At 39.0% G+C, this 20,599-nt stretch overlaps 1 protein-coding gene across 1 annotated transcript in view; it reads left to right on the plus strand.

Moving 5' to 3' along the window:
• Positions 1 to 20,599, plus strand: part of CAMK4 (calcium/calmodulin dependent protein kinase IV) — a 183,024-nt gene that overhangs the window by 118,533 nt on the left and 43,892 nt on the right. The window contains exon 5 of the mRNA XM_069777186.1: positions 5,287 to 5,359. Coding sequence (XP_069633287.1) covers positions 5,287 to 5,359 — 73 coding nt within the window. The remainder of the gene's footprint in view (positions 1 to 5,286; positions 5,360 to 20,599) is intronic.

Genomic DNA, 20,599 nt, shown 5'->3' on the forward strand with positions numbered 1-20,599 from the left:
AGTTAAAGGATTTATATTGCCAGAAAACTTGCGGTACTCAGAGGGAACAGAAATGCTAGAAAGGCTAGATGTAAGTTGGCAAGCATTACTGCAAATTATTAAGCACTTGAAAGCATACATGTGACGATCACGTGGAAGCTGCCAAATTTCAACTACTTGCTGTGTATAAGAGAGCATGCATCACAAGAAATACATCATACCATTTCCAGAGGCTTGCTGGGTGGTGTGGCGCTAAGGGTGTTTTTTCTCAGTACTAAATTCTTTATAGCTCCGTTACCTGACAGGCACAAGGCTTTTCCACCTCTGAGCTTCAGCAGCAGCTGGGAGGGTGTTACCGCCGCTGTGTTGGGGTGGCCATGGTGGGCTCTGGGTCGGAGGGTGCAGTGGAGTGGGCTCTGGTGGGTGGCTGGGCCCTGCAGGCAGGCAGGCAGGCAGGCAGGCAGGGGTGTCTCTTGACACCGTGGGGAGTGGGGCTGTTCCCAAGGGGCATCTCCATCTCCGGCCGTAGAGGGAAGGAGGAGTGAAGAGGGGCTTTTGGGAAATATTTCCCTGGTTTTCTTTATAGAAAGAGGCGGATTTGTCTCAAATATATTCACATGTTCTTAGAAAGACAAGATTAAATCAGGTGGTATTTTAGGAGACCTGTAGCTTGGTGTCCATCAGTACAGACGCTGTTAGATGGGTGTGTCACCATGTACAAGCATAAACAACTGAATCAGCATATTTCAATGTCTGTTCATGCAAGCATGAAAAAATGCTTCTACATAAATGTGATTAGAATATGAATCATTTATTTAATCGACATTGCATTTTTGCTTGCTCTAGAATGTCATCTTTGATTTGAAACACTGTCTTGAATTTCCTGGATGTTTGCAACATCAAATTCAGTGTTTCTCCAAGCTTTTTTTTCTTTGACTTTAAGCATTTCTGTATCCCTTCTTCTAGATTCCCTGCTGTCCTCCTCACAGTTTTTCTCTGCAGCGGTCTTTTGACCTACCTGGCTCCTTCATTTGCATATCAAAGAGAGTATTTAATTAGTTCCTTATTATTGCTGTTCCTATCTTTCTGTCCTCTCAACAAAGGTTTAATCTTTCTTCATCCATGCTTTCCTTAAGGAAAACTAGGTATATATAATTGTTTTTGCTTCCATAATAATAAAATAAGACATTTCTGCAGGTTTCCTCCCATTATGGAAAAAAGGGCAATGAGTCATTGTTAATCTGCAGGCTGAAATTGAAAAATCCTTGTAAAGAAGCTTCGTTGGTCTCAGGTAGGAGTGTTGTCATAATAAAGCAAACTGGCACACCTACCATTTGTCTTATGTAAAATATCGCAGGGAGGATGCAAAAAATAGATATGTAAATGATCCACCAGCATTCTTACAGGACCTAAACTACAGGATAATCTTCTTTCAGTACTTTTCCTTACTGCCTAATAGCCAGGTTTTAGTTTTAAAGCAGAGTGCCCTTAGAAATAAATTTTCGTCTTTAGCAAGAAGTATGTCTTTTTTTTATTTATCGCTGTTACAGAAGATTAGGTTTTCTACTTGCTAGATTATTATTAATTAAGAATTAGGTTTGTGTTCTCAATAAGTCTGGATTCTAGACTTCTGAAAAAATAGAAAGTTAACTACATGTGACATAAGCTGTAATTGGCTTGCCAGTGCATGTTATTCACATGTAACATCAGCAGATGAGTCATGTGCATTGCACAATAACTCTACAGTTGTTTTTTATTGCTCTCCTGAAATACGGGCCCACACTTCATTACATTTGTTTACTGTAAAGTGTAAATTCACAATGGCTTCATCTTCAGTGTCTGTGCACTTCTTCTGTTACATGTTTAATGTAAATAATGAGAGCAGTATCCTATCTTTAGCAACATTTAGTTGTCTAAGTCAGGGTGAGCTGGTCTTCTACATGCTGTGGTCAAGAGGGCAGTCTTGAGCATCTCTTTGATCTCTCTTGTTTCTAGCAGTCAGGTGGTTTTCTTTCCTGCATCGGTCAGGCATTGGCAGGAAGCTTTGAACTTCATCGTTTCTTTGATTTTGTTGAGTGGAAGAAAATACAAAGAAGTTGGCTGCATTTAGAGATGTCTTTTTTTTTTACCCCAGGCTTATCTGTTTGAAAAAGGAAGGGTAGAACAAATACTGGTTTACCATACTGTAAAAGCAGAAATTTATTGGATGAAGAGAGAAATGTAAATTGAATTGTAACTGTACTGCCATGTATTTCTGATCTTAGTCACATATGTTGGAAAATCAGAGAACTCCAAATCCTGTTGAAACCTTAAAACCTTCTGCCTCAGATGTTTCTAAGGTCAGGTGCTTGAGCTCATCCTTCAGCTGTTGGACTCAAGGCATGGGCAGGGTGGCCCATTCCTAGGGGACATAGACCTGAGTGATGGTAGAATTAAACTTGGTGCACTCCTGGCAGCTCAGCCTACGTGCAGCACTTTCATAGCAGCCGCCCCACGATGCCTGTCTTTTTCCTGTGGTGCATTGTGGACTATATTCCAAAATCTATGGCAGTTTGAAAGCAGAGGGTCAAACTAGCGCAGCAGACTTTTGGTTTTACTACCTTATAATCAAATTTGAAATTTTGTTATGATCTCCCATGCCCTACTGAAGATTGTAAGCTTAACAGAATGATGATGTGAATATCTTTAATACATGGAATCCTGTAAAGCAAGGACAGTGTTTTAACATGCGTCCTGTGCCATGGTCAGAGGAGCAAGTTAGCACCCAAAATACCAGCAGGGAAGGGGCCAGGTGGGATGGGGGCAATGTCTGTATTCTCAGAATCTTTATGGATGCTACAGACAGGAACCTGCTGGCTGACATGAAATACTTTATTTGAATTAAAAAGGAGGAGGAAGCCTAACCAGTATAGTTGGAGGAACTAAGACCCAAGCAAGACTGTCACTGGGGCTCATGTCTCACCATGTAATCTGCCAAAGGAGGATAATTCAGCCTGAAATAGCTAAGGAGGAATCTTAACTTTCAAGCATAATGTAGCATTTTATTGTGTAATTTATGATTTTTCTTAACCTCTTTCCTAAAATTGAGGCTAAAAGCCTAACACTTTCCCTCATTGGGTAAATTTTGCTTTGTTTTACCCTTGTGGTGGTAAGTTCAAGTAAAGCTCTTCCTGATGTTTTAAACAAATGACCAAAGCAGCAGAAGGGCTGGAGGTACAAAAATGCGAAGGAGGCAAAGCAGTGCATATGGGATGGTAGCGGAAGGGCTGCCAGAAAAAAAAGTTTCTAGAAATAAGGTGAAATAATTATGCAGCCAAGAAATCATGGTGAAATAGAAGAGCTCCTGCTTGAGAGGGCTTGCTTGCTGTTACTGATGCCATATGAATAAACTTAGTTATCTGTGAACACAATGAGTGTTAAGGTAAAATAATTGCACCTGGTTAGGAATATCCCTGTACAGACTATTTTCTGTGGTGTCGTGCTTGTTACAATTGTTTCTGGTGGATTATTACCTTTGCATTGTTTCTTATTGCATTTAATCTTCTGATGAGTATGGAGTAATGCTTTTCATGTGTACATTAGTCAACACCTTTCCTGTCAGCTTTTGTAAAGCTGTAAGGAGTTGAATTGAAGGTAGCTCAATATAAGTGTGTTATTTCAGAGAAGAGAAGTGATAAAAAGATACTGCAAAAGAGGGGAAGTGGGGAGAAAGGAGTATACCCTTCTTGCCGTAAGCAGAGTCTGGTTTTAGACTCTGCAGCAGAAGGTCTTTACAGCAACTTCTGACTTCAGAGCTTATAGGCTTCTTGCTCTCCTGCTTCATGGGGATTTTAGGGCATTGTTTTGTAAAACTGGCTTGTGTGCTTGCAGGAGATCATTTTATAAAATGTCTCATAGGCACCACAGTTTCTGTTTCTAGACAACATCTGTTTATGTTTTCTTGGGTTTTGAAAAATGAATATGGTAAAAAATCAAAACTTCAGGTCAAAGATCTGACCTTTAAGGTAACCCTCCGAGGGAGAATTATTGTAGTTCGCAAATACTGGGTATAGTTAAATACAATAGTAAAAAGACTGTTGGGTGTCTTAAATGGAGCAATAGTACATGTTAATGATAGCTCCTTCTTTTATTAATTTCTTATATGTCATTGTGCAAATCTGTATCTTCTGCTGACTCTGTTTAACTGAACTGCACATTTCTATAATGGTTCATTCTGTAATGGCAGTTATTGGAGAACATGCAATGCAAATCCTGAGTCAGCCCCAAGACCCTGTATCACTGCTGGTGTTCTTCTAAAAGAGCTGCAATAGCAGAGCTGGGCTTTGTCACTTGTAGCTGGGTTGGGAGGCCAGCCCAGAAATCTGCATAAACCCTTGCTGCCCTTTCTATGCAGCATGGCATACAACATGTTGAAATATACCACTTCAGAACATTACCTTAACACAGAAAAATATTTTCTTTCTTCACTTTTTTATCATGGTAAGGTTCCAGGGAGATAACATTATTAAAGAAGAAAGTTGAGGTTTTGTTTGTTTTTACAAGATTGAACTGATGTAAAAGAAAAGGGAGGAAGAAAACCAGATTTGCAGGATCTCCAGAACTCATAAATGTTGCTGAATACACCATAAGCTGCACATGGTCAGCACATTTACAAAATCAACCTGTTACCATGTCATCTATACAAAATAAACATAGCATACAGGCTATTTACGTTAAGAAGAAAAAAAAAGTAGTTTTAGTTTTAATGAAACCATGTTTCTTTGCCTAAAGAGCCCCCAGTTTTCTAGCAATGGGGGAAAAAAAGGCAATTGTTCAGCCCATTATACTTGAGGGATAATTTGAAGCTAGTAAATTCTTACACCAACCCTTTCTCTTGAATAATTCAGGTCTGTGTGTGCATAGCACAGTGCTTTTGTTTAATAACTAACTAACTAAATGGGGGGGGGGGGGAGCTTAAGTTAAATATAGAAGTGAAAAAGCAGTTCCTAAAGGATACCTAGCTTTATATGAGTAATTCAGATTCCCTGAATTTTAGAAAATTCCAAAACTTTTCAACTGAATGTGTATATATTATAAGCTTCTTACCTAGTTGATATTTTATCTCTAGTTTTTCATTTAACTGCAAATCAAAGGTAACCTAAATTGCAAAAGGATTGTTTTCAATTCTTTAGGGGGTACTCCAGAGTCCTTGTCTATTTAAATTTGATTGTTTTCTAGCTCATTTTTGAAAAGAAGCTTTTCCCTGCACGGTTTACTTAACTTAATGCATAATCCTGAACACAATTTCTCTTGTTGCTTTTTCTGTAGGATTGTGGAGAAGGGTTACTACAGTGAACGAGATGCTGCTGATGCTGTTAAACAAATCCTGGAGGCGGTTGCTGTGAGTATTATCTAGCATCATATGCTCAGCACCTAATATTTCACCTGTAATAGCTCAATAAATACTTACGTGTGAAAGAAGCAGAGTTCACTGGAGACAGTCCACACAAGTTCCCTCCTATAATTAATTTTGTATTGATTTTTTTTAAGGTAGAGGCACTTTGAAGGGCAAGAAGTGACTTTGGATAGCAGTCAGCAATACATTTAATGCTCTAAGTCACCTGTTACAGTGGAGTGTGTGTTCTGTCCAGTCTCAAAACCCTGTGGAGTTCAGCACTGATCATTTTAGCCCCAAAAGTAATTTGAAATCGCTGGCACTTGTGTACTCTCTCATTAATTTTTTTTGCAGAGTATGTCACAGTAATTTATTTGGAACCTTAAACAAAAGAGAGTGCATTACTTTTCCTCTCAACTTAAAAGGGTGATAGATTGGCCGAACATGTTAGCTTTGTAAAGAGTACAAGAATTTGAGCCAGAGACTTCTGCAGAATATTGCCATGAAAATACTTATGCTTCATTTGCAGTTGTTGCCTGAAGGTGACCAATCACAGTTTTTGCCACTACGCAGGAGCATTTATACAAACAAGGCTCATTGCAAGGAATTGTGGACTACTGGGAAAGAGGATAGTGTGTGTTACAGCATACCTATCAAAAAATCAGTTCTCACTGCTCTTCAAATTGCATGTACATGCACAGAATGACAGGAATATTGAGAGAGATCAGAATAAAGTTTGTGCCAGCAGTTTGTGCAGTTCCTAATATATCTTCTTCCTCTATATTTTATGTGTTTTTCAAACATTCAGATTTTTGTACAAGTATTTCACATTCTATCACTTAGAGAAAGGTGTAAAGATTTTAGAGACAAGAAGATGAAGGCTTCTAGTGGCTCAATACAGTATTTCTGTACATTATGCATACTTCTCAGACACTTGTAGCTCTTCCATATGATTTCACACCAGTTATTCACTAAACCAGCAATCAGATGCTGGAAAAGTACTTAAGAAATTAATTTGTCAAATGTCTAGTCTATATGCTAGCACTGATCACTTCCAGTGCAGAAGAGAGGGGACATGCTGGACCAGAAAAAACAGTCCAGTTGGGACATTTGGAGCGTTTCAGACAAATAGTAATATAGAGGCGATTTTACTTTGTGAAACTAAGATGTTAGCAAGGCCTAAGGAGAGATAGATGCTAAAGATTGTGCCTCCTGCTGTGCCTGGCAGTCTGACTTCAGAGTCAGCAAGAGATATTTTGGATTTTATCCAGTGGCAGTGTGTGGTTGTCTGCAGCAGATGTTTGGAGTGAAGCAGCCAGGCAGCAGAAAGGCTGCAAAGATCTTGGAGCAGACATAGGTGCTCAGAGGTCTGCAGATAGTGCCTATGGGACATGACTGACTTTGGGTGTATTTCCAGACTGTCAGACTTTTCAAATGAAAAACAACTGTTGATCACATGGAAAAAAGACAGGTCAGCCTGAAGGGCTCTTTTGAAGGATGATAGTGGTGAGGCAGGATCTGTACAGATCATCCACGGAGATGCAGTGTTGAAAGAGCTGTCCTCAGGAAAGGACTAGTGATGATGATTGACCTCTGTGGAAAGTACCTAGAGGTGAGGAACAGTTAATGTGGTTACAGTAGTAAAGCAGTTATTCAGAAGGAACAGGCCAACTGGGGCATATTTGCCTGAAATGGTAAGGAAATACTCCATTGCAAAAAACTCCTATAAATCATGTTTTGGTATTATTTGTAAGCCTGTTCATACTAAAGATGTGAGAACTGGTGTTTACGGCAGTAACCAGACATACATGGTTGATGGTTGGACTTGATGATCTTGAAGGTCTTTTCCAACTGAAATGATTCAATGATTCTATGATTCTATACTGCAGGACCATCACGTTCGCTTCATGCTACTTTCTGAATGATCTGATGCTTACTAAGTCATTCTCATACAAAGTAATCTAAATTATGTATTTAAGTTTAGACCACAGCATAATGCATTTGTATAAACTTCTTAAAATTGGGTCAGATTATTATTTTATGACCAATTTTTTCTTCCAGTTGAAGTGCCCCAGTTAAGATGGTTCTACGTTATTTATTATTCTTTTGCAAAAATAATGATAAAGTTTTGCTGAAAGATGTTTCAGGAGGTGTTTCAGCTCTTTATTTTAAAAGCCAACAACCAGATGAAGATCTTCAGCTTCTATGAACTGTAATAGTTTGGCTGAAATCGATGGAACAGTGATGCAAGAAAGCTAAAAAGCTGACCTTTTTATGAGCATGCAATAATTTGGATTTTTATAGATCCTTGTACTGGATCCCTAGCTAGGATGGACTATGTTGACTTTTGGTTTTATAGCTGACACTGAACATCTAAGTCAAAGCTGGGAAAGCTGTGAAAGTGGCAGTTCCCAACTTGGGAGCTTTGCAGCCCAGCTGAAATACTGTGATAGATAGGGGCTGTAAACTTGACAGAATGGCGTTCATGAGCAGAATGGGAGTTATTGTTAGAAACTGGAAAATACTGCTGCAGCAGAGTAATCTTTCCAGAATAAAAGGAAATATATCCATAGATCATTCTTAAAACCAAATAATTGTACAATCTCCTCAGTAGACCATGCCAGTGAATACCCTCCTGGCATCAGGTAGGCATTTTGACCTCTGCAATTTTTAGAAATTGCTCTTAGCAAGAGAAGCATCAGCCTTCCCTTTGCTGAACTCTCTTGAACTAGTCTACTTGTTTTATAAATCCCTTGTTAAGGGCTGTCACTGTAGTAATGGATCTGTCCTCACAGTAGGTCATTGACTTGAGGAGGTATTATGTCTACATTTAGGAAAGGTTTTTTTGAGACACTTCTAAGGGATTTAATCAAAAGTGTAAAGTGGGATTTTAAAAGCTCCTAAGCATTTTTGTTCAATTCCTTTTGAAATTGTTAAACCAAATGGACTAATACTCTAAAAAAAAAAAAAAAAAGAATCCCATAAAGCTTCTAGGTATATCTGTTTCTTGTAATATCTGAACACATGTAAGCCTAGCTCTAAACTGGCTTACCAAGAATTAAGCAAGCAGTCGGAGTAGCACACAGAAAATTAATCTTAATCTTCCAGGTCACAAACCAGCATAAATATATCAGATATCTGTCCTCCCAAGAACAGAAAGAATAACAAACCCAGTATTGTTTTGAAGACCACTGCATCCATTTTTCTCTTTTCCATGATTTTTCTTTCTGATGGTTACATGTGATCCAGTGTTCCCAAATACATGACTGTATTTGCCCTTAGTAGGAACAAATTACCTTTTTTTCTCTCTTCTGCACCTTCACCTTTTCCATTATTCTTCCATTGTTCTTCAAGCTGGGAGATAGCTTCATTCATAAGATAAAAGGCCTGTACAAAACTAGGGCAAACCAGCATTCATCTTTTTAGCTCTTTTGTTGCACTGTTCAGAACAGGTAGGGAGGTTTTGTTGCTACCTGACATCTCAGAACCGAGTGAATTTCATTCCTGAGAGAGGATGTATTTGAGGGCAGTCTCTCTTGGCATATCATTGTCCTTTCTCTGCTTCTCAGAGAATCAGCTGTATACAGTGTGGTTTTCTTGCATGCTTATTCTGGTAGCAGTTTTTCTATTTTGTGTACTTAATGAATTTCCACACGCAGATGTCCTGAGGCCAGATCTTCACTGCCTGACTTGCAGAATGAGTTATTGATGTTATGGAATTCAAATAATCCGTGAAATATTGGTCAGAAAAAGATGCATACTTTTTCTGTAAGAGACATCTACTTTTTAGCTGGTCAAACTTAAGAAAATGACACTGGTATTTTTTTAATGTGTACTTTCAAAATCTTATATTTGTCAGTAAAAGTAAACTGTGTTCCTTTCTGCCTGCTCTACATTAGTGTCAAAGTGATAGGTTCTGCTTGAGGGTTAAATTACTCTTTTTATTATATTTAAATTTGAAATTATTTTTAAAAGTTTACTTTTTGTAATTAGGATAGTTACTAGCATACCTTCTGTATGTAGTTTTGAACTCATCCAGCAGTCTTTAAGTTAATTTCCCATCACATTTTATAATAGGTTATTTTCTTATGACTGGCAATTATCTTGTCTAGATAGGAACATTTTCCTGAAACTATATGTGGGACCCCCTCTGTTTTCATTTCTAATTTTTATTTCCATTTTCTACCACTTCAATATTCACTGTATGCCCGCACTTCTGTTCAGTTCCTTGTCAGCTTAAATTCACAGGGAGCACACTGAATTCTCAGCTGTGATTGCAAAGACTGAGGGTGCTTAGCCACTTCCAGGTTTGAGAGGGAAAATCTGGATTAAAGGTTTCTATTCATTTCAGTGAACTTTGATCTGTCCAATAATGAGCTGTATGGTAGTAGGTAAGAACCTCCCGTGAATGTGCAGCTTGCAAGTATATTTTAGAGACCCTGTGGCACTGGTATGTCTAACAATTAAAGCTTAGACCAAATAAGGTAATCAAACTTTAAAAGACTGTCTGAGACCCAAGAGAATTGATTAAAATATTTGGGGTGTTTGGCACTCAAAGAAAAGTGGACATTAGATAAAGATTAAGAAAAGGTTTCATTTTTTCTATACAATCTTTGAGTTAGTGCTTGCTGGAGATAGAGGCGACCAATGGATTTTAGTTTTAGCCACCAGCTACGAGGTGAACTTAACCAAGGTATAAACTGAATTCTGAAATTCTGAAATTTTGAATGAGGCAAATGTGTTATATTAACAATATATACTTACCCAGACCTAAAAAGGCACACTGTTAAGAAGAATAAATGTATTGAGACAAATAGGGAAGAAACCTGGGGCTCTATTCTGTAGAAAATAAAGTTAAATTCCACACAAGAGAATGGCAGGGATGCCTAGGTATTACAACACAGGATAAAGACCTGTGTAAAATAGTAACAAAATTGGGGAATACTGTATGTAAGAGGAGGAATCTTATGCATGATGGTAGATATTGAAGAACATTGACTTCCTCTCTTTAGAAGATTTTGCAGAAGATTTCCATTTTAATAGAGGAGGCATTTGCACCTTCAGATCTCTCCCCATTCCCTGATGAATCCTGAGTGTTATCCATTCTCCCTCTGGCAGTAGGGAGTGGTTTTCGGAATCTGTTCCTCGCATAAGTGTTGTTCAGGGTACAGTTAGGAAACAGCAGTTGTTCTATCTAAAGCTACCAAAACCCAGCAATCTTGCTTTTCTGGTGGGGGAGGAAGAGGAAATGTAAAATTCTGTCAAATTTGCGGTATGTTTGCTCGGAAGTGGTATTTCAGTGACTTGCAGGTTTAGGCCAGATTCAGCATGTTCATTGAGTATGCGGTTCTTAGTAAAAAGACAAATGCTTGATACTGTAAGACAAGAAGGAGTTTGCAGTTCCAGCTGCAGTTCTGTGCTAAAGATTATGATGTCATGTTGTGTTCCCTGACAGCATGGTCCACTTTTGCCATTCTCCTTCTAGCCCGCCAACAGGAACAGGAATGTTGGTTTTCAGATTTAACACTTGCACTCTGGCACACTCTTCATTTTGGGAAATTTGCATGGCAATGTTTTGGAAGAGGCAGAGGCACAGCAGCTATCGGCAGTTAAAAGCACTGTTTGCAATGTAATTGGGGATGATGACGACGCTTGTATTTGTTCTCCTTTTTAGAATAAAAAAGCTTGTCAATATGCAGAAGAAATTCTGTATTACTTTTATAATAATTCATGCAGGGAAAAACACCACATAGAAAACCTAGATGCTGAATCAGTTTTCTTTCTTTGTGCTAATTCTTCAACTATCTCCTGTCATTGAGGTGACGTGGAGCACTGTTAGCCTTAAGCATGCCTGGGAGGTGAGGATTGCTCACAGAAACAGAACTTGAACCTTCAGGGAGATATGTCGATACCTGTGTTCCTGAGCTGGGAGTAGTTCAGAGCAGTTAGTGCTGGTAGCCCAAGATGTTCAAGAGCTGTCCTGTTCATTCTGATTTTTGTAGCAAAGCGGATTTGGGGGTGTTTAGTGCCCTTTTTTAATGGATAAAACACAAACACAAAGTCCTTAGTATACCTTTTCCTTACAGGATTATCAGTTATAATGTCCTGGAAAACTGACTGTGTGGATATATTATTTTGCCTGCCAGATTTCTCCCTATATATTTGTTGTTGGGTTTTGTTTGTTTTACACTTTGTCATATAATGTGTTGGGCGGTTCTGCACTTCAGTCATGTCAAATGGGCTGCAGGTGGAGGACATGGAAGACGTGATTATGGAGTGCCTTATTGTCACACGAAGTATTGGCTGGGGCTGTAATGAACACCCTGTCTCCTGACCAGTATTTTGTAACATGGTTTTCATGTTTGCGAGCTAGTTTCTCTCAATTCAGCAACCGTGACTATAAAACTCCTACTAACAACTTCACCCAGCAGCAGTCTTTGCTATCCAATGCCTTTCTGTCAGGAAACCTTGTCCAGTGTGCTCCCTAGCTGTCCATCTAGTCTCATAAAAGTGTGGTCTGTGAAGGAAGACCAGAAGAATAGGTACAAAACTGTACATGTTTCTGGGCTTCTTCAGAGCAGCTGTTAGTGTTAGCTGCTGGTATTTCAGATAATCCTGTTCTCAGGAAGAGGACTGGGAGACAAAAATATTTGAACTTCCCTGGACCACATGAAAAGGAGAAGAACCTGTTCCAAGTCGAGCTTTGGTGTCCTGTCACCTTGAAGAGTAAGGCAAACCAAAACCAAAACCAAACACCCTTTCTACCCCTTGTGACTGGGAAATATTTTCTCTTGGCCTGTTGAGAAGGATAAAAAGGAAGAAGTAGTCTTCTGTGTGACCAGCCACATACTCAGCCTGGCTTTGTAGGGATGGCTTGCAGTAGCTGCAGTATTGACCCTGCCGAGTGCTCTTCATCCAAGAAGAAATAGTAATTTCATAACACTGTTGGCTCCTGTCTTGCCTTGTTCAAGATAAACACCAGGGGAAAGGCTTTTTCAAATAGCGTTCAAAGGTTAGGACTTAGGCTTGCTTTAAAGTGTTCAGTAGTGATGTGGTGAAGAACATGGTGGCTTTTAATCCTGGTAATCACAAGTGCTGTGTAAACAACCATGTGGATTTGGACATGAGCTGTTTTCCATTTTGTGGTAGGAATGTAGCTTGTGAAGAAAAAGGAGAAGCTGGGTCCAGCATTCTATAGTAGGTCCCATCATATTTTTCAGAAATGTCTTCTGAGGGGTAAGACATTGGCCTTCTATGGTCTTATTTTGGAAATCTGCATGGGGACATGTGAAGAGCTTTCTGTGTAACTTTCTATATATTTATTAATATTTGGTCCTTCTTGTGAGCTTGTCATAAGGCTAATGCAACTACATAGGACCCAGTGGGTCGGTGGGTTTAATGGAACTCCTAAATTTAAAAATTGCCATATCTATAGGGAGTCTTTTGGCATTTGTTCTATTTCAGGGTTTTTAGGGGCAAATTACTTTATATTAAAGATAACTGTAGCAAACTAACATAAAATGCAAATTACTGTATATTCCAGTTCTGCTGTGTTTCTCAAAAATATTTTTAAAAAGCTAACTTTTTATTAATGTTAAGACAGCTCCATTTTTAGAAAACATTAATGAATAATAAGACATTGACATGACTGAACATATACAGAGTTTGTTGCTGTTAGCTAGATGTAAATAATTTTACTCAGATGTGAAAGAGACATTGACCAGAGAATTACAAAAAAGAATTCTGGAATATTTCCACAGTACCAAACTGGCCAATAGGAAGTGAGGATAGTGGAAACATCCCTATAAAGAAAATTAGCAAGATCGTTAGTACCAGTTAAAAATTCTGGTTATATTTCAGAAATGTGGCCCAAAGTAACAAGGCATTCAACCTTTTCCAAGTCCCCTCCTTTTTATTGACATCTTTTACTGCACTTTTTACTTTGCACTTTATTTACAGAAAAAAAGACTCCCCTTCTTAATATTCAGTCACTGACAAAGAAATACAGGAGAGTACTGAATTTTTAACTGTAATAATTAGGTTAGATGCAAAATATTTTGAAGCTATTTAGATCAAGAGTTGAAAATCTACCTGAACATTAACTGCAGCAGTGTTTGTGCACTCATTCATCATGTTTCATTCCTTTCTGTAGCTAGTATCTTCAGCTATGATCAATCCTAGCAGCGTACTTAAAGAACTGGGTTTTTGTAAAATATTGTCTTTGCTTACAAATTGCTAATGTCAGAAATTTCATGTTAAGGACAACCACATGGCTTGTGGCAGTAGGCCTTGCACAAATTGTGCAAATGAATGTCTGCAGCATTGTGCAGAAATCAGATATATGCTTTTATCCATTTCCAGTTAAATGTCTAGCTGGAATTATGTTTAAGTGGATCAGAGATTTGCAGATGTACATGATATGCCAGCATGCAGTACATAAATCTAAGAGCAATTTGGAAATTATACTGAGACAATTTGCTTTTTATTCAAATAAATGTACTAAACCAGATCTAATGTTCTAATTACAAAATGGGGGCTGTCATCTATTAAAGCATTGAAATTATTACTATTCTTTGATATTTTCTTTTGCTTAATTGAAAGATATTTTGTTTTCTGAAAATAAAAACTAATATAAAGCTTAAAACTTTGTACATCTCTCTGACACAGGAAATTATAATAACCTTCACTTCACCTAAGTGGTTTCCCTATACTCAGGGACATAACTGCATAGTTGCATAGTTATATTTTCTAGGCAAAGTACGTGAAAATTGATGTTGTGTATGTTTTTTTGTGAAGTTCTGATTATTCTAAAGGCTGTTGGAGGCAGAGGGGAAGGAGAGCAAGCAAGTTCCGCATCAGGCCTGCTGGCCAATTTTGCAACCCATGCATCTGTCTCCTCTTCCCATCAAGGCTGTGCCCAAAAGTGGTTTCTCCAATGGGCTGCCTGCTTTTTCCTCTGTCACCTGCAACTTGCCAAATTTCCTCTCTCCCCTGCATTCACACATACCAACGTATGATATTTTTCCAACTATCTCACTCAGTTAAAAAGCAACACAACAGTATTGCTTTCTTTTGCATTGCATCTTTTTTAGCTTGAAAGCAGCTTACCTACTACACAAGTCACTTTTAACTTGTATATGGTTGACTGTAGACCAAACAGATGTCCTGAAGAATATATTCTAATATGTAAGCCTCCATAATGGCAGTTTTATCTAATTCTATTAAGCTAATTTTGTGTGTGTGACAAATTTATATATACTTATTATATTACACTCAACATGACAGTAGTTGTAATGATTGCTAACTATGTATACAACAGTTGTACTTAATGAGTTATAAAGAGATGCCTGACCTGAAGCGACTTTCCAAAAGTCTGAAAGCAACATTTTTTTGTTATGCAAATTAATACAAGGAATGTCACAACAGATACGCTGGTTGTACTAACTAATTTAACAAAGTTTGGATAATTGACAGGTATTCTGAATTCCCTGTGAAGTCTTGTCCTGAAGGAAGGTATGAGACAGTGACTCAGCGGGGTTATATTATTGGGATAGCTTACTGCAAAGGGTTTTACAGTGCACTTGAAGTCACAGTAAGGGAAGAAAATCTATGTAATTATAATTTTACTATTTATAACCATTTATACTTATCAAATTTTACTTTTATTTGTGTAGGCAAATCACAGCACAAGAAAAAAATATGGAGATTAGTCTCTATAATGAGAAGTGTATACTGTCTGATGTGCTTTTGTTTGTAGCCTCTTGAAATAGCATAAACACCCACTTTAATAGTGATTGTAGTAGACTGCAGAATAAAAAGGTTCTAACTATATTTCTAAAAAGTACTGCCATAAAAAAACTTGCCTTATATGTGTAATAAACCCTATATATCAAGGCAGGGTGTCAGACAGAGAGGAGGAATGAAATAAGGGGAGAGTCTTTTTGTTTGCTTGCATATACCTTATTAAAATCACAGTCAGTGAAGGCAGGCAGGACCAATGGTTGGATGATATCAAGGTGTGTTTTGCAGGGCAATTATATACATTATTCCCTTGAATCTAAACTGTGAGTATTGCCATGAACACAGCATACAACTAAATGACTTGTAGGGAGAAGTAACAGTATCCATCCTAAGGCATTGTTGCTGGGGTTTTTTAATAAAAAAAAATAGATTGCCATTTGATGTATTCCAGGCACAAAGTGTTTATTTCTTCAAAATTTTTTTGTGAGGCTTGAAGGTGAATCCTCTCAGAGAGGGTGATTTAACACATGACATACAGAGATGACTCCATGGAAGCCAGGAAATCATCTCAGCCTTTTCTTCCATTCGGTGACAACATTCTAACAAGGGCTTTGTGAGTGTCCCAGGGAGACCTTTCTAGCACACTGCTGTCAAGAACAAATAAGCAAGTAGGTAAACTGTCAAGTTATGTAAGAAACCTATTGAAGTGCTGCCACTGCATGAGAGAGGAATGCATCTGTGTCCTAAATGTGCTATTTCTGAAGCAATGTTAAGTAATGGTTTCATACATAGGATAATCTGTTTAGAGGGTGAGGGCATTTTGAATTAGTAGCTTCATCATTTTGCTAGCTTACATTCATTTGTTTTTCGTCTTTGTTGTAAAGAGATTTAAAACTGATTTTTCTTGTTGATGATGTATTTAAGTTGTTGGAAGGGAAATAGAGTGGGTTTTATTATCACACCAGCCTGATCTATCAGTACCTTGATTCAGTATTATTTTGTGAAAAATGTTTTTGGAGACCTGTTTTAAGCTGAGTGCAAAGCTCTTTTCACAGCACACAGAGAAAAGAAGATTTATAGTCAAAAGAGTCTGGCAATGCTGCCATCAGCAATAAGGAAATGAGGGTATTGTATTTGCTATTATCTCTAATAGAGGAAATGGAACAAGCACTAATGATCATGCTGCAGATCTACTGTATTACAGTTAATGTCCAGTGCAGCAAAAAGTCAGGGTCATATTTGCTAAGTTGTCATGATCTTAAATTATGCTTTCATCTGAGTAAGGTGTCCTCCTCTCATTTTGGAAACAAGTTACTACAGTATTGATTTTGAAAAATATTTGGAAATAGCAATGGAAGTGATTAATTAGCTCTTGTTTTAACTCACAACACACCACAAACACAGTGCCAAGTGCTGCTGTTTTCGAGCCAATGCCTGCAGTTGATTCTTATTCCAAGAGACTGACATTTACAGGGAAGTTGTTGTCTAAGAACTGATTAAGGACTCGAGGATTCGACCTCTTCCCAGTTAATCTCAGGCAGATGGGCAATTTGCCTGTACTTTCATTTATAAGATGGGTTGTTGAAAATATTATGTGAGGAGAGTGCTGACCCAGTCCAAAGGCTGGGTCTATCTGCCTGATTAACTGATCTTTGGGGCATCATTTGGCGATGGCCTTGCCATCCCTTTTAGAGGGGAAATGGCTTGGCACAGGAAACAAGTTCTGTGCCAACACTGGGCGCAAGTCTGAGTCTTGGCTTTAGACAGCCACCCATTTCTTTTCTGTATGTTACCGAGCACACTGTTATCAGTTAATAAAGCCCACGTAAAGTAAAAAGACTGCCTTTGCCTTGGACTTCAGCCTGCTAATAGTCTTTTTTTATTATAATTTTTATTGCATGTATTGTGCAAACTGTCATGCCGGGACACGGCATCCAAACATCTGTCCCTGTGGAACGTAAATAGTGTACAGTCTGTATCTACAAAACATACATTTCACTGTAGGAGCCTGGCAGGGCTCTGAAGGCTTCTGAGCTGGAGAAACTCCTAAAGCATCCTGAGAGGCTCACATATGGTGTAGAAACAGTAAAGAACTAGCAATTGGATACTACAGAAAGGGTCAAGAAGGATTCATAGCAGATCCCAATGGAGGCTGAGGAGGTCTTGCCTCAGAAATTGCCCTAGGGGAAATATCAAAGTAGAAAAACAGCCAGCTGTGCATGAATAGATAGAGGAGAAACACTAACTGGCACTGCAGGAGTGTCACCAGTAACTACTGCTCTTCATCCAAACTGTGTAACTTTGATAAAGCGAAAGCTGTGTGGACAGGTATTACGTTACTTCTCTAAGGGCTAAAAGGCATCTAGTTAAATGTTACATTGAATTCCTTAAAACTTTCTAAGGTTTGAGGAAACCTATAGAGGTTTAATGACTTTTAGAGAATTCAGTGTAGTGAGAAGGGCCTGAATACGTCTGTGTACAAGAAGCCTCCCCCTTGTCCCTTGTCCCCTGTGCAGTCACCAGCCAGAGGACAGGAGCAACCCTGGTCCCTGCAGTATGCTACCAGGCAGAAAATTGCTTCCCCAAGGAACTGGCACAGAGAAGCAGCACCTTGCAGAAGTCACCACTTTATCCCTTAAAAGATTTGCTGAAGCCTAATAAGGCCCCTTTCTTCAGCTCTCCCCATCCACAGGGCTGTGTTTTTCTGTCTCCCAACCCTGCCATGCCTGCAGACGTAAGTGAGGACAGGCTTGTCTCCCTGAATCTTGCTGTTGCTGCCTCAGTAATCATGGTAAGGATAAAAATACATTGATTGTTCAGAAGTAAATTGCAAGTGAACCTGTGAAATGAAAGACATTTGCAGAAAAATTGCTCAATAGTACTATTATAGCCTTGTGCAATTTTTAGTCTCCAATTTCATAGTACTGGACTGACTAGATAGCAGGCTCTCAGCAAAATGGTTATTTGCAAAATTACATTTTTTCATTAGGTAATATGGGAGCTTACCTGAATCTCCGTGCCTGTGGTTTGAAGAAATGCTAAAAGAATTTCTGCTGTCATTGGGGGAGATTCCTGTCATGCCAAGGGGGTGGCATGAGCTAAGATTGCCTGACATTGATCACTCTTAAACAGGCTGTGTAATAATTTATCAGTCATTGTTTCAGATAAGTGGCTCCATTTCTGTGGCCGTGACAGCATGAGTGAAACAGGATTCCTTACTTATTCCTTCGAGATTCCATATTGATCCCCTGAAATGCCAGTAGCTGTGGATATTTTGGAACTTGTAATGAGTCTGGTTTTCTCCTTTTTCATTTACTCTTTCCTGATGCTTTTTATGTCCCTGTGTGACCATTTTTACATGATGTTCTCATACTAGTTTGCTGGCATGTGCACGTTGCTTTCTGAACTCTTTTACCTCCATTTTTAATGTTTCTTAATAACTATCAACAAAACCAGGGAGTGTCTTGGCTGCAAATTACACACATCCCTTCTTTTCAGTTGAGGTTTTCATAGACTCCTGTGTCTGAAAATCCAAAATCTAGCAGAGGTGAATATGAAGCTGATGTTTTCAGGAATCAATGCCACTCCACGCTTATCACTCCATTAGGTTTGAGTGCATGATGGTGCATGTTACTTCATGAGCTAGAAATAATGAAAGATGATATATTAAGAATCAGGGTGTCTCCTTGATTCAGGTTATGGGTGATCAGGGGCTTTTTCAGGAGTGTAGGCCTTCCAGATTTATTACACGGTGCCTGAACGTAGTGTACAGCCAGTGGTAGTTTGATTTCTGGGCATTGAGAAATTCGATTGTTTGGTGAACAGTGCTGGATGTGGGGCTTTTGGAGGATTTTCTGACACAAGTTCTTGTACAATAGTAATGCTGGGCAGCAGCTGGAGTGTAAACAAACAGTATATTTAATGAATGTGTTTCTTCAAATATCCTGCTCAGCTGAGTCCATCTGATAAGCAGCAATAGCAGAAAATCAGTATGTGGTCACTTAGGAAGTAAACATACACATCTTTTATTGCTTGAGTTTTAAAATTACTTTGTTGTACCATTGTGGTTTCCCATCTAGAATGTATTATCATAGTTTATGGTAATAAAATATGTTAATTCTGGATTTTATTTTAGTGTGCAAAATTTAGCAACTGTAGAGCTAGGTACCATAAACTATCAGGGCTGCAAGTTCGTCCTTTTTCTTGCATCTGACTGTGCCTGCTTCACTGATGTTCTTGTATCTTACTATGTGACACATTGATGCATGTTTTCATGTTGCTATAAAGAACCCTGAAAGGCATGCAATAAAAAACTCTCAGTTTTAAAGCCTCAAAATTATGTCCTTCATTTAAAAATCAAGATTTAATCCAAAACTCTGTTATGATGTGAAAAGATGTATTACGGAATGTTGTTGCTAACAAAAAATTCAGCATGGTTTTCTGTGCAGATACAACACCTTAGAGTAAGTTTGCACATGTGACTATCTGGAAGGATGAATAATTGAACAAACTCACACACTAGAAACGTAACAGCTCTGTGTCTCTCATAAAGAAGAGTTCTCTCTTCCTGCAAGCACCCTTCATTGAAGTGTGTCTAGTTTGAGCACCACATGAGCATTCAGATGTATATTGAAGCTGCGTCTTTTCCTAGGTGCTTAATTTTTTCAACCTAGGGAGAGAGATGGTAGGTAAAGCCTCAAAGGTGTTAGTTGCCTGTAAAATATAGTTGAAATTAGTCAATAGGCTGAAAAATTATTATTGGGAAGGAGCAGACAGATTCCTTACATCTCCTTCCTCAAAAAAGAAAGGCTAGAAGACAGAAATATGATGCTGCTAATGTCCTGAAGAGCAGATCTGTGGAAACAGGGTTTCCCTCCCATATTCTCTTAATCTCAGTCCTTGTTTTTGTTCTGAGATCCTCCCTCTGACTTCATTTCTCATTAGAAGTCCAAAGTTGGGAGGATAAACAGGCAGCCAAATGCTGGTTCGCTGCCACAGGCAGCCAAAGCACCACAGCTCCCTGCCTGATGTGAACTGACAGTCACTTGGTGGCAAGCCACCGACATCCCCTCAGAGAGGTGCTTCCACCACTCGGCCGCTGCTTCTGTCGGGTTTGCAGGGGTCCTGCCGCCACTGTGCAGCAGCAGAGGGGGGTTTCTGTCCTTTCCCCCTGCCAGTGCAGATGCCAGTGCAGATGTGCACAGCTGGAGTCTGCCAACATCTTTGCCTTCTCTGCAGGGGTTGTTGGAGGGGTGATTCCCCTCCGTGTTGCATGCTTTCCCCAAATCCTGTTCTCCAAACAATGCAGCACAGTGATGCCAGGTACTCTATACCCAGCTTTGCATTTTTGCAGACAGAGGAGGAACAGGCAGGATGGGCTGCTGTAGCTCATGTGAGTGTTAGCTCATAGTCCAGCAGCCAAAACGATCTCTGTCATGATGAACCATCTTGTGTGTTGCAGCACAGCAGGCTGCTTTCAGTGCATCTGTAATGAATGCCACGTGT

The sequence above is a fragment of the Haliaeetus albicilla genome, chromosome Z (genome assembly GCF_947461875.1).
Source record: "Haliaeetus albicilla chromosome Z, bHalAlb1.1, whole genome shotgun sequence".
NCBI lineage: Eukaryota > Metazoa > Chordata > Aves > Accipitriformes > Accipitridae > Haliaeetus > Haliaeetus albicilla.